A 14,262-nucleotide genomic window follows, 5' to 3' on the forward strand; every position below is an offset into this window, starting at 1 on the left:
CTAGAGATAAATGATAAGGACGCAAATTTCCATCTCTCCTGGGCACCAAAGCCCCCCTTTCTGTCACTTTTCTTGGACACAGCAGCTGGCCAGGACCCATGCACGGAAAATGGCTGAAGATAAACATTGTAGTTTAAATTACTCCAGGCAACCAGGCAGACTGGGAAAAAAATCATTTGAACAAATTGAAAACTGAAATGTTGATATCAGATATTCAATTAATGTAAGTGAGATTGAAACAATATCTAATTAAAATAATTTGAAAAATGACTTGGAAATTGAAGCCGACGTGAGCTTTACCAGCCTGTCACCATTACTACCTCTTAGCGGAGCCGCGTTGTCACTGAAGCCACATCCGGAGACTTTGTGGGGGACCCAGTGATCAAAGGCCCGTTTATCACTCCTACAGCTGAAAAAGAGGCTAAAGGACCTTCCCTGGGGCCCCGAGGCGTGGGTGTGACAAGTGACCCTCGGTCTCCAAGGGGCCGAGGTCTTTCGGGCCCTGTGCTCCCCCGTGGGCTGGACTGCGCAGCGCCTTCCCCACCCCCCCCACCCCTGTCCGGGGCCTCGCGAAGAACAGCCGGTGGGCGGCCAACACCCAGACAAATGCGCCCAGCTCAGGGCGCCAAGCGGCCAGGCCCAGCCGGCAGCGGGTCCGCGCAGCGTCAGGCGGTGAGCGTGGACGGCCTCGGGGTCCTCTGGAGCTGTGCCTGCCTCTGGGGCCCGCCACACGCACGGAGTCGGGTGTCCGGGAGGGGAGCACCAGCACCCGCAGGACGCAGACGCGGCGGCACCCACGAGGCCCCTCCCATCGCTCCAGCATCCTCAGCCTCTGTTCACCAACGGGAGCCAGCGTGGGGGGCGGAGGGCGTCCACCCCCAGGCCCCGAGCAAAGGCAGCATCTGGCATTTCTCTTTCACAGGTAAACGGGAGATCCTCCAGCATAAAGACGTCGAGTGAGCTAATGGTTTATACACACATTAATTTATGGTTATGTTTGGTATAACATAAAATCACTAGATTATTTAATGCTTTACACACTTCACATTTATCTTGCCATGTTTATTTTGCTCAAACCTACGTTAAATTAGTTATCCTCCCATAAGCACAGAGTGGCTGAGGATGGGTTGGGGGCTTCTCAGAGGGTGCCTCGGGGTTCCCTGTCTCCATCAGCGCATGGGGAGAACCAGATACTGGAACTAACCCTCATTCGGAAAATAGCCAAAAATGCTGCAGTATGAAGATGCAGAGATACAACTGTAAACATAGCGAGCGCCGGCCATGTCGGATGCTTGGAGACCCCAAACTCAGTGAAAGCAGGAACCCAAGTGGACGCTGATGTTGACCTTTATCGAGAACATATTCTCCGAACCAGGGTGAACGTGAACGTCAGCATGTACAACCTTACAGACTGTGGAGGGCAGGAAGCAAGGCCCAGGGCAGACCCGGCCGGGCAAGGCGGACGGAAGATCTGCCATGTGCACCTGGCAGCACCCCAGGATAACGGCAGACTGATGGCGGCCCCACCGTTTGACCGGAGGGTGGGAAGTCCCCGTTCAGCACTAGCCGTGGGGCGGGGGTGGGCAGGGGAGGGGGTTGGCCCTAAGCATGGCCATCTACACGCACAGCACCGTGCGGCCCCTAAACTCCCACGCAAGGGGTTTGGTTTAAAATGGTAGGGCTGCCAGGTACGTGGAGGAAGGAAGCGCCTGCCCTCTCGGAAGGAACCACCTGTTCTCTGTTCTGAGAGGGTCCCCACCATTAAAACCCCAGGAAACAGGAGGACTCGGCAAAAAGTTCAGAACGTGATGGGAACAAGGTGCCGTGAGCCGAGGTCGGATGAAAGAGTGCACGAAATAAAGCTCAGACAGTGTGACACATAGACGTAGACATACGTTTGAGTATTTTTATATGTTTAAATGTATAATAGAGGGAGATAAAATATGACCCAAAGATTAAGAGCCTTAAAAATGACCCCCAAAATTTTAAAACGATAGAATTTTTTAAATGCAAGAATATAAAAATTTTTAAACTCAAGAGTTGAGTTTAAAGACAGATTAGATATCATGGAAGAAGGAATTAGTGAACTAAAACATAGAACTGAAGAAATTACCCAGAATGCAGCCTAGAGAGAGAAAGAAATGGAAAATATGAAGTCAAAAAAGTCAAGAGTCCTTGAAGACAAGGGAAGAAAGTCTTATAAACGTTTAATGGACATCCAGACAGAGAGCTAGAGTGGTCGAGAGGCGATATTTAGAGAAACAATGGCTGAGAATGTTTTGTCACTGACAGAAGACACAGATTCGAGAAGTCTGTAGGAGTGAAAACAATTTTTCATCTAGACTCACTGTAGTGAAACGGCAGAACATCCAAGACAACGAGAGAATCTTGAAAGCCGCCAAGTAGAAAAGACAAGCCCTCCAAAATGGAGTGAGAATTTGACTCATGGCTGATTTTTCCACAGCCAGAATGAAGCCGGACAGGAGAGGAATTTCGTATTAGTGAGGGGGGATGGCCGTCCGCCTAGAAGTGTCCCAAGAGAAAATGCCTTTCAAAAATGAGGGCTTACAAAAATAAAAATAGGAGTTGAACAAAGATAGTCTTTAAAAAACGAGTTTATCACTAGTAGATTCTGATTTGAGTTAATTCTAAAAGTGTTACTACAGAGAAAAGACAATAACGCCATAAGGCAGACCCGAGATGCAGGAATGAACCGAAATAAACACACCGTCTGAAACCATCGCGTGCCGGGGGCTACAGGCAAGACGGAGCATGGCAGTGGCCGCGAAAACGACCACCCTTAAATCAGACGAAGGTGTCTGGGGATAAAGTGTTCTCAGGTCTTCGTAAATGTTAAGAGAATAGCTATTTATTAACGTGAGAGTTGGTTACATGCGAATATTAAAATCTTTGGGCGATCACTAAAAATAGAGATAGAGTTTGTAACTCTCAGGCCTAGAGGCGACATCGGACGCTGGAAATAAATATGTCAGAAAACGCAGTAAATGTAAGCGAACAGAAGTTCCAACTGAAAACAGATTTGCCGACTGGGGCAACGACCTGGGCGTGAACGTGGGCTGGTTCTAGACGTAGAGTAAAGGGCACGAAGCGCCGTGTGTCCGGCGTCCTCACTCGCTGTGCGTGGGGCTGCGTTCCGTCATCGGAAGGCGTGTGGCTCCCGCATGACGCCGATCAGCGCAGCCTCCCCGCTACTTCCTGTCCCTGCTGCCGCTGGCACGGCCACGGGGTTCCCGCCTCTCTGTCGTAAATGTTAAGAGAATAGCTAAGAGAACGTTAATGTTAAGAGAATGTTAAGAGAATAGCTAATAGTTAAGAGAACGCATCGCGGTGACCTGCAGTCGGCGGCCTGCGATGCCACCGCTGCGACCGTTCGGGGGCGCCTTGCAACGCACCCGGCTGGGACGGCGGACCCGACCGTGAACGCTGTGAGCGCTCTGTGCCCCTCCCCGCCGGCCGACCCCCGCCCCGCCCCGGGCCCAGCAGCACCGGACGCAGGACAGCAAGGCACCGGCTGTCCTCTGCGCGTTCGCTGGGGGGAGGTCACTCCGTGTGCCGGGGGGGCGGGGCTGTGCGGCCACACACGTCGCGGCCTCTCAGAGTCAGGTGTCGCGGGCGCCTGCTGTCTCGCCATTCCTCGTGACCACACGTGCTTTATACGTGTTCCCTGGTGCCTGTCTGATATTTCATGTGTAAGTATAAGAGGCTGATACTTTCAATTACAAATTCACGAGCAAATATGTATAATTTTAAGAGAATGTCTTCGTGAGTTGGCTTCAGAGACCCTTTCCAGAACCTGGGGGATGCATATATGATAAAATGATGTATTTTACTCACAGGCGAGCAAACGCACACTTACCTACCAACACAGCTTGCTGTCGCCTTCCTCGGCAGCGGGAGGCCCTGGCAGAGTGTGCAGGGTAGAAATGGCGGTGGACGCACGACCTCGTGGTGGAGCTAGGTCCGGACACAGATCCCCACCCAGCGGGGAGCCCCCCATGCCCAGGGGAGGCCGGCGCCTGAGCCTGCCTCACGCCGCCCTGCTCCCCCTCTGCCTGCTTCCTGCACAGCTCGGCCACCGAGTGTCCCCGGAGGGACTTCATCACAGAGGGGACTTACGTACGTCCTTTCCCGTTAGCAGAATGCGCTAGAGAGAGAGGCAGGTCATTCCGCCGTAGCTGCGTGCTTAATTACATGGAATGCCGCATACGTCGTCAAGTGTGGGGAATTATTCTGATAAATTAAAATACTAATTAAATGGGCTATTGCAGAATTTTGAGAACATTGTAGGGTTCTGCTTCTCCAGGTGATTTGCATATCCTTCATCTAGTGAATTTAATTTTAAAGGACTTTTTTGTGTTTGGAAACCCTTTTGTCTCCCGCGAAGATAAAAACGGGCTTTATACAACGTTCCCTGCATTAAAGCAGCTTCTCCCGGTCTCCGCGTGATGAGGACGCGGAGCCGGCGTCGGACAGAACGTCTGTGAGAAGCAAGGCCGCCGAAAGGTGCGCGGCGACCCTCCCCCCGCAGTGCCAGAGCGAGAGCAGCCGTGCCTGCGGTGGACGCGGGAGGGATGACCGCACTGCGGGGCACGCGGTCCGGGGCACGCAGTCCGGCGCGACGCGGCCCCACGCACTCCACTCAGCGCCGCCAGCGAGCGAAACCGAGGCGAGAGCAGACCATCGAGAGGGGGTTGCCGCCGAGCCGGGGCGAAGGTCGCGAAGCTGCCGAGCAGCTGTCAGTCCCCCACACTCTGGCCCGCTCCGGCTGCCGCAGGCACTTGCCGGCGTGACCGAAACGCCGCCGGCCTCTCCACGGAGGCGGCTCCGGCGGGGCGCGGGAGGGCGGGGCGCCCGGCGCTGGCTTCCACGGCGGTGCTGAGCGCCTTCCTCGTGACCTGCGGTGAGCCGCCCTTAGGTGGGGACACCTGGCACAGGGCCAGGATGGATTATCCCACAGACGGTGCCCATGGCGTCAGAGAGGCTTTCTGTGAGGCACGGTGGCAAACGCTCTGTCCTCGCTGAGAGCCTGGGCAAGGACGGGACACGAGACACGCAGCAGGCCGCCTCGCACGGCTCCCGCGGGCTCCTGGACGGGCGGCAAGGCCTGTCTGTCTCCTGGGTGGAGAGTCTGTAGGACAGCAGGGTGGACTGGGCATTGCAGAGCGAACCGCCACAGGACAGACATAAGGCCGTGACCCAGGTTGACGGTGACGGGCCACCTGCCTGTCCAGCCCATCACACCTGCAGAGCAGGTGACGCACCCCTGGAGGAGGTTCCCAGACTCTACTACAAAAACTCTGAGCGACGGCGGTCCTTCTGTGCCGACGAAGGCCAGGCCACCTCTCGAGTGATGTGGTCACATCTGGCGGCCCTTCTTTCTGAGAGACACCAGACACGTCCCCTCCACAGCCCTGTCACGACAGATGCAGACGTTCTCAGAGATGCCAGCTCAGCCAGGGCTTGTGGCATGCGTCACCCCAGCCCAGCACCTGACACCCAGGGTGCTCTGAATGAATGAGCGAGCGAGCGAGCGAGCATGTGAGAGGGAGGGAGAGAATCCGTTCTCCTTGGTCAGTCCAGCTAACCCCCAAAGGAGCTGGTGGGGAGCAGAGCTCCGGGAAATGCGAATCAGGAGGTGCCTCAGAGACGCCAGGAAGCCGAGGCCCGAGGGCTGGCTCGCGTGGACGTGCAGATGGGGCTGAGCCCAGGGAGGACGCCCTGGCCCGAGGGCCTGAGCCAGGTCAGGGAGGGTCCCTCCCGCTGACGGCCAACCTCTGGGAGGCGGACAGAGTGTCCACGGACAAGCGAGTGGCATCGGGGACCGGGACTGGCCTTTCAGAGCCGCGAGCACACAGCAGCACCTTCCTCGTGAGCGGGGACGCGGGCCGAGCTGCCGTCTGGGTCCAATAAAGCGCCGACCGGCCATGGGCAGGGGCTGGGCCTAGACGTGCGCGGCGCACACAGCCTCCGACAGCCTCACAGCTGCTCGTGACATGGGCATCGCCCTGCACAGCTCTCATGGGGGCCTGGAGCAGGGGCCTGGAGGATGACCGCGTCGTCATCGAGCTGAGAGGGTGGGCGGTTTGCCTCCGTTGGGGTGAAAGGCCTGCCCGAGGGCCTGGGGCAAGGACACCGGCCGGGGCCTCGGACCCCGGCCGGGCAAGGCCGTGCGTGTTTCTGTGAGACCCGGGGGTGTGGGTGGGGAAGCTCTGCTGACGCGTCTCGTCACCATGCAGATGGCAGACGCGAAGGGCGTCCAGGCAGAGCAGGGCAGCCCGGCCTCGGTGTGGAGGTGGACACGAGCACGCATGGTCTTCAGGGTCATCGGCCACCGCCTGCTGTGGGATGAGGCTTTGCAGGAGCACAGGCCTGTCCCCTGTCCCCTTAAGTACCACCCTGCAGCCCTCACTGTGCGGGGCCTGCGAGCCTGGAGCGCCCCCCGCCCAGCCCTTCCCCGAGCCTCACTGACCCCTGGCTCTCTTTGGATCTGTGGTCGGGCTGGCGTTGTCGTTCCTGGGCCGAAACACCTGCTGCTGCTCTGTCGCGATGAATGGGCTCTTTCTCAAAGTCGTTTTTGTGTGCTTTCTGTTCCCCAGCTGCTTGAGAGTCCCTGTCCCCCCCACCCCAAGCGAAGCGGCTCGCCATCCTGTAAAACACTCCTCCTTTATCCCCAGGGCCTTAGAGCTGCTGCCGACGCCGTGGCTCGAAGGGGCGCCTCCTCCTTCAGGGTTTCTGGGGGCCGCCCCGCCCCCCGCACCTTCAAGCGGCTCCTGCTCTGCTGCTCCGACCCCGGGGGCTGTGTCCACCTCATCCCCCGGGGCACAGGCGACAACCCACGTGTGAAAAACGCTGCTCGTTTGTTCGAGGGCAAACCCTCTACGAGGCAGCGGAAAGGCCCGGGCGGGGAGAGCCGGCGCTGCCCGGTCCCCTCCGACCCGCTCAAGGTCGCGCAGAGAACGCGCGTGGGCCGCGGCGGCCGCCTCCTCGCTGCGGCGAGCCACGCATTCTTCCTCCTCGGCGCTTGCCGCGAAATCCTGTGTTTTTCTGGTTTTCATTTTCAAAATGGCAGGGGCTTCGTCCAAAAGAATATTTCTAGAGTGCAAAGGCGAGGTCAGTTGCTTTGTGACTCGACTTCCTCCCGACGAGGTGGGGGCCGCTGGCGTGCGGTGCTCACACGGCGACGGGGCTTCGGGTGCTGGTGCGCCTGGCCCCCCGAGACTGGTCCCCTGGTCTGACGTGGGCGACTCTCTGAGCATCTTCCTCTCCCTCGGTCAGGAGCCATCGCAGTGTTCCCGGCAGGGACTTGAACAGGAGGGCAGCCAGCAGCGCACGGGCGACTGCACACAGTGTGGCTGCTGTGCGCGTGAGCCGGGCGGGGCGGGGCGGCGAGCGCGCAGTCAGTCAGCACCCGAGTGTCCCTGCATCTGACTTCGTAGCTGGCACGGCACGTCCACGTCCGGGTCTCAGCCTGCGCTGGCGCACCTGGCCCCGGCCGCGTTTGCAGGGGAAGTAGAAGGGACGCTGGCCTGCTGGCCCTTGGCCGGTGGTGGGGACGGGTGTCCCCCCAGGTGGCCCCGCCCAGGTGCCCCTCCCAGGTGTCCCGCCAGGTGTCCCACCCAGTGGCCTTGCCCCAGGTCTGCTCACAGCAGGACCATCAAGTCAGGCGGCAGAGCCGACCCCATGGCTCTTCCCAGTGGGGGTGGGGGTAGTGCCCGGGGTGCCCGGGGACGATCACCTCCCCGACTGACACTGTCCTCCCTCTCTCCTCAGTCGACGGCAAGGACAAGCTGGAAAGGTCGTCGGGACTGAGGATCCTCCAGGCCGGAGTCGGGCCGGTGAGTAACGGAGGACGCCCCGGGGCCGATGCGCGCCGTGGCATGGGCTTCGTCCCCGCGTGGGGCCAGGGACCATGACCTGTCCCACCGCCGTCCACGGACGAGGCCGCTGGCAGTGCCGGGCTGGTCCTCCGTGGAGACGCGCTGACCCGGTGCCCGGCAATTGACTGTCCTCAGTGTCCGCGAGCGGACCAGGCCGCGACCGCGGACACCACGGAGCCTCCGGGAATCGCGCGCTCCTCCCTCGCGGCTCCGTGCTCGTGAGGGCCGTGGACATGAGAAGCCGGGATCGGTGGGCTCAGTCCCGTCACGTCGGAAGGCCAATGTGGGGGGCAGCGCTGTGCGGGCAGCGGTGCCCCGCAAGATGCCTCGAAACCCGCCAGCACGGTCCCGTCCACACGCGGGCGGTCAGCATTGGCGGCTCCCAGGCCTCGGGCGGCTCGCGAGCCGCGGGCAGAGCAGCCGGCACCGCGCTCCCTCCCGGGCACGTGCGCGGCCGAAACCAGTCTGCGAAGCTGCAGGTGTCACGGTCCTCACCGAGGCAGAGGGCCACGCGCCAGGGGCGGCCTGCTTGGGAGTGTCCCTGCCTGCAGCATGCGTCCTCTGCCCGGCCACTTCGGTCCAGCCGCTGTCCTCGGCCCCCGCCGGCCCGCAGCCCTGATCACAGCCCCCACAGCGGGAGCCGGGTCGGTCTGCGTGAGCGGGGACACTCACGACCCTGTCAGGCCGGGCTAGCGACGCATCTGACGCATTCCGGCCTTTTCCCTGCCGTGACAGGCTGTGACTTCAGCGGCCAGTGAGGGTGAGGACAGCAGGTCCCCAGACTGTCTGTACCACGGACGGGGCAGTGACCGGTGGCAGAAGGGGCCAGTGTCTTGGAGGATGGACGTGCCGCGGGAGGGATTGGGGCTGCTGTCTCGGGCACAGCCCCTGCCCGCCGCCCCTGTGGGCCCCTCCGAGAGGGCGCGGCGCTGCCGTGCGACCTGCTCCCGCGGGCACAGTGTTGCTGGGCTGGGTGTCAGGGGCGTCCAGACTCTCTGGGGCTGGAGCCAGCCGTGCAGTAGCCGAGCAAGGTCCCGCTGCCAGACCCTGGGTGGGCTGGGGACGCCCAGTGCGGCGACTGCACGTGGAGCCCGTCCCTGGGGGTGGTGGTCCCCCGCGGGTGCAGGAGGGGGGGCGCGGGGGCGGGGCCGAGCCCATGGACGGGCTCCCTGCTGAGGGCGCGGGTCACTCACGTGGACGCCACTCTCTGGACACCTGCACCTGCGGGCCCACCCTTCTCTCTGGCCCTTTGGGACCTGCTCGTCCTCACCCTGGGGTCAGGAAGTGGGACACCCGCCCCTCCCCAGGCTCTCGGTGACAGTGGGGGCCCCGCGTCCGTCCTTGGTGCCGTGCCGTGCGCCTGGAGCTCCGCGTCTGTCCCTGCGGGGACCGCCCCGCCTGCAGCCTCCCCCCGCCCCCCCACATGCCACCCCCCGCCCCCCGGCCGCGCTCGGCCCCGCGGGGCGCCCCTCCTGTCTCCGGCGCCGCCTCTCCCGCCCCCAGCCCATGCGGCCGGCCTCCTGCCGCCGAGGGGCCCACGGCCGCCGCGTCAGAGCCCCTGAGGGCGGTGGCTCACGGTGCTCGCTGCTGCCCTCGCTCTGGTGCTCGCCCTCGCGCGGCGTGTCACACGGGCCCTGCGGGTCCCACGCCCTCGCACGCCCGCCTCTCGCCTCGACGCTGTGTGCGGCTCGCCCCACACAGTCTTGCAAACCCCTCGGCTGGAGCCTCAGGTGCTGGGCGCCTCTGCTTGTCGCCGCGTCTTTCGCTCAGGGAAATGTTTCGTGCGTCTTCAAACCTGCCTGTTCTGTCCCAACGTCCTGTGCTTTTGTTACGTTTTCGACACATCGTTTCATTTTTTACTGCCTCAGACCTTGCGCTGCGGCCTCGCGCACACTCCTGTGCTGCTTCCTAATGCCACGTCCCGGCCCCTCTCGTGGCAGCTGCCAACTCGGCCTCGTGGGGTGCGTTTCCTGTGGGTGAGGGGCTCTGGCGCTGCGGGTCTGTGACAGGTCCCGCACGGGCTCCGTCCACCCCCGGGTCGGTCTCGAGTCCACTTCCACGGCACTGGGAATCTCTGGTCCAGCGGCGCAGGCCAGAGCCTCGGCCCCCTCTGCGTCCCCCGCTGGCGGGTGGCTGGATGCTGGGCTGCGTGTGCAGGTGGGGCCGCTGTCCAAGGTCCTAGACTCACTGTGGCCTCTCGGCTCCAGCCTGCGTCGTCACCGCCTGTCTGGGATGTGTCCTCCTTGGTCCCTATGAGACCAGAAGCCAACTTCACCGGTCCTGGAGCAGGAGACAACCAGCCACAGGCCATCGACGCCTGACCGCAAGCTCCCTGGGCTGTGACCCTGTGTCCTCAGCGACCCCAGCAGCTCCTCGGCCCCGAGCAGTTTCTCATGGCAGAAGGCAGAATCTGCCACCCCTTCAGAGCTGACAAGGTCACTGTGCTGGGCTCCCGCTCCATTTAGCCATTGCCCAAGGACCCTCCCGGCCTCGACAGGGGGACAGGGCATCGGTGCGCTGGGACGGGCTCTGGACCGTGACAATGGGGCACGGGTGCCAGCGGGGTCTTTTTAAAGCCAGAGACCTTTTTCAGAACAGAGGTGCTGTCTGTTTCTAGTTTAATTACCTCATGCAGTGTTGGCCTCATTCGGATGATTCTGATTTTTTTTTTTTGAAATGCATTTGATATGAAGATCTCTGCTAATTCCTGACTCTGGAACATAAAGCAGAGTTTGATTACTGGAAATCTAACAGCATTTACAGATTCTCTCCCTCGTGCTTACGAATCACATGGTGATGACAGACAGCGGAATTAAAACCTTTTAAGCAAAATGGAAGAATCTCAAAACAAAATTTAAAGGAAATGAACAGATTATGGTGCATGCACAGATTCCTAATAGATTGGTGGTATTTTGACGTATTTCAAAATCTAATTTCTACTATCTTGAGAGTCTTCATTTTTTTTTCAAATTAATAAAGTCATGCTTTATTAAAGTCATTTTCGAAAGAAAATTGCAATATTGCAAAGAAAAATCTCAAATATTTAGAAGAAAAATAATCTAGATCAGAGGTGCCCAACCTTCACGGCACAAGGGACCGGGGCTCCCATGAGAATCTAGTGCCCGAGGATCTGAGGTGGAGCTGAGGTGGTGATGCCGGCGCTGGGGAGCGGATGCAGATGCAGATGCAGCTTCGCTCGCTCACCTCCTGCTGTGCGGCCCGGGTCCTCAGGCCACAGACCGGTACCGCTCCATGCCTAGGGGGTGGGGACCCTGCTCTAGATGACCCACCGGGGGGGGCCCACAGGCGCAGCTCCTGTAAGTGCATCTGAGATAGGGAGCCACTTGCCGGTTGCTTAGCAGTGTGACAAACGTGAAGCTGCGGGCCTCGCCCGCCCAGGCTTCTATGGGACCGGGCGGCTGACCCGTGGGCTGTGACGGGAGGACTTGGGAGGTGGCGTGGCCCCCAACATGCACGTCCTCATTCAGACGGAGTGCCACCGTGCCACTGCAGACCGGCTGCCTCGGCGGGGACGCCCGTCCCGTCCCTGGGCCATTCGGCTACAAGGGCGCTGGGGGCCCCTGAGACTCTGACGTCTGGTGCGGGAAGAAGGCGTTTCCTGGCCTTCTTAGGGTGCCTGTACATTGACATGACATGGAGGGAACGGTGACGAGGAAGCCAGCTGAGCGTGGCCTGCGGGCTGGGGCTCCTCCCGTGGGACAGGAAGACACCCCTTCCCGCCAGGGCCGGGGCGGGCACCCCCACACGAGGGCCTGCTGACTGCCTCAGGGAGAAGGGGGGTCGGAGACCTTCCTGCTTCTGGCACTAACCCCTTCAGCCCGAGGTACTCACGTGCCAAGGTGCCACGTTTTGGGGTAGCGTGTCCCGAACCCTGTCACCCGTGTGGTGCAGCATTAGCTGTAGCTTTTAGATACCTCTTCAAAGAGGCCTGGGGGTTGCTTTTGCTTGTGGGGGGCCGGGAAGGCATGAACCCCAACCTCACGCACGGTCCATGCTATGGCTAACGCGTCCGCACCTTGTTGCCTCTGTCACCTGTCGGGCTCCTGGGTGAGGCTCGTTCAAAGAAAGGGCTCCCCCCCGAGACCGTGTCGGTGCCCAGGCCCCCGACAGACCGTGAATCCACGGTCATACTGCCCACGACCAGTGTGGCTGTACTGCGGACATGCGTGTCAGGGGCACATGGTGGTCGTTACCGTGGAGGGCACATGGGCAGCTTCGTGTCCTGCCAGCTCCTGCTGGCCACTCCTCTCTGTTGAAAGTGACACCATGACTCCAGTAGCCGGCGTGGAACCCGAGTCCGGCTGTGGAGGGCTTGCTAGGGCCCCGTGGGCGTTGCTGCGTCAGCGGGCAGGGAGCCCCGGTAGGGGTGGCCCCTGTGCCGGGAGGCAGTGTGTCCCCACCCCCGACTCGAGAGACCAGTCAGGTAGGTCCACCTTGGACCCAGGACATGACTCGATGTGAGGGAGCTTTGCCCAAAGCGTGAAGTGGCCGCTGGACCAAACCTCCCCCAAAGGAACACGGTGGGAAGGGGCTCCGACTGGTGGGCAGGTTGGCGGAGGTGCCACTTTGCATGTAACAGACAGAGCGGGGACCTCCTCCATCATGCTCAGTGAACACGGGCTGGTGGTGACACCATGGCCTGAAGAAGCCGTCACGGCCGTGCCAGCAGGGGACTGGGGGACCAGTTAACGACGGGAACCCCAGAGGTTCCGGCTGTGACACATCCGTGTGGGACAGGAAGCCCCGCCACCACAGGTACAGGCAACGTGGCGGTGGTCCACGCGGGCTCGGGAGACAGGCACCCGCCAGAATCCCGGACCTGACTGAGGCCTCGTCAGGTGGTCATGGAGGCTGCTCACGGCAGAGTCTGGCTTCTTTGCTGAAGACCAAATGGGCTGAAACTCAGACCCTCGGCTCTCAGAAGCAGCAGGCAGCATCGATGGCTTTAACGTCGCAGCCCCCGGCTCAGTGACCAGGCTCCAGGACCCACCTCTGCAGACGGCCAGCGCCGGCGAAGGCAGAAGGGCCAGGCCTCGCGAGAGACCACGGCCGGCCTGAGCATAAAGCTGCAGGACGGTAACCGGCCACATCCCGCGGGTCACAGAAGCGGAATCGGCGATTTCATTAAACTCGTGACAGCACCGTGACCTGCGTGTGCGGACCTGGGCAGAAGCGGCGAGCACCAAAATTCGAGTATCATTTCTTAACTTTATTTCGAAAGCATTGTAGACGTCACAGGAAGTTGTAAACACAGTACGGTGATCTCCCGTGTACACTTCACCCGACGGTCACCTCCCCAGTTATGCGACCATAGAAACCAGGAGATGGACATTGGTTCACCATGTGTGCACAGTCGTTTGTCATTTCAATACCACTTTTTGCAGTTTTGGGAGGACATGCCACTAAAATAAAGGAGTGTGGGCCCTGTCACGAGCGCGGGGTGCCGGGGGAAGCCCCGCCACGCACGGCTCACTGTGGGGCATGTCGCGGGACTGAAGCTGCCCTCACGATGGAGCTCTCGTGGGCACTGCGGGCGGGACGCAGCCGGTGACCAGAAGCTGCCCTGGCGTTTGGACCAGGGCGCGTGCGTGGGGACTTGAGAAGGAGCTTTGGGAGCGGCTGGGTGACGGCAGGGGAGGCACGGAGGACAGAGGCGCTGAGCTCGTGGGGTCGTTGCGTGCGGAGGCGGAGTTCGGAATAGAGGAAATGGGGTTGGCGAACTTGGAGGACAGAGGGCAGCCTGTGAGGACGGAGACGAGGCGGAGACGTCAGTCACGGGCCCCCCGGGGAGAGGCCACAACCTGAGTTCGGGAGGGGGACGCCGTGCACGGACCTCAGCTGGACAAGCCCTGGCCCCTGCACCCACCCAGCTCCCCTCGTCCTGCCCCGAGACCCTGTGGGTGCCCAGAGCCGGGACGCTCGTCCTCACCGGAGCCGGCACCCGCCCCAAGCCGCTCGGGGGCGTGAGCGCCGCGCACCTGGCCCCCGCTTTATTCCAACCTGCTCCTCCTGACAGAGAAACCAGAGCTTCTCTCTCCTGATGCGGAAAAGCACCTGGGAAAAGCCGGTCGACCTGTAGGTGCCCCTGGTTTGCGTTTGGAGGGGGAACTTGTATTAAGGTGCCAGAAACCTTGGCGACAGCCGGTCCAGGGGGGTCTCTGTCCTGCAGGCTGTGACCCGGCCGAGCGGAGGCCGACGGGAGGTCGGGCGACCCCCACCCCGGCCCGCCGAGCTCGGCCCCCTCGCATGCGGCCCTGGTCACTGCTCTCCACACTGTCTTCCTGTGTCTCAAACGTGAGGAAAATCACCCGGAATATGGCTGAGGTAATTAACTGCACTTGAC

At 61.0% G+C, this 14,262-nt stretch overlaps 1 protein-coding gene across 1 annotated transcript in view; it reads left to right on the plus strand.

Annotated features, from left to right (window-relative positions):
* Window positions 1-14,262, plus strand: part of PTPRN2 (protein tyrosine phosphatase receptor type N2) — a 433,745-nt gene that overhangs the window by 282,124 nt on the left and 137,359 nt on the right. Inside the window, exon 12 of the mRNA XM_039836793.1 lies at window positions 7,792-7,856. Coding sequence (XP_039692727.1) covers window positions 7,792-7,856 — 65 coding nt within the window. The remainder of the gene's footprint in view (window positions 1-7,791; window positions 7,857-14,262) is intronic.

This window comes from Pteropus medius, unplaced genomic scaffold (assembly GCF_902729225.1).
Source record: "Pteropus medius unplaced genomic scaffold, Ma_sr-lr_union100, whole genome shotgun sequence".
Classification (NCBI taxonomy): Eukaryota; Metazoa; Chordata; class Mammalia; order Chiroptera; family Pteropodidae; genus Pteropus; species Pteropus medius.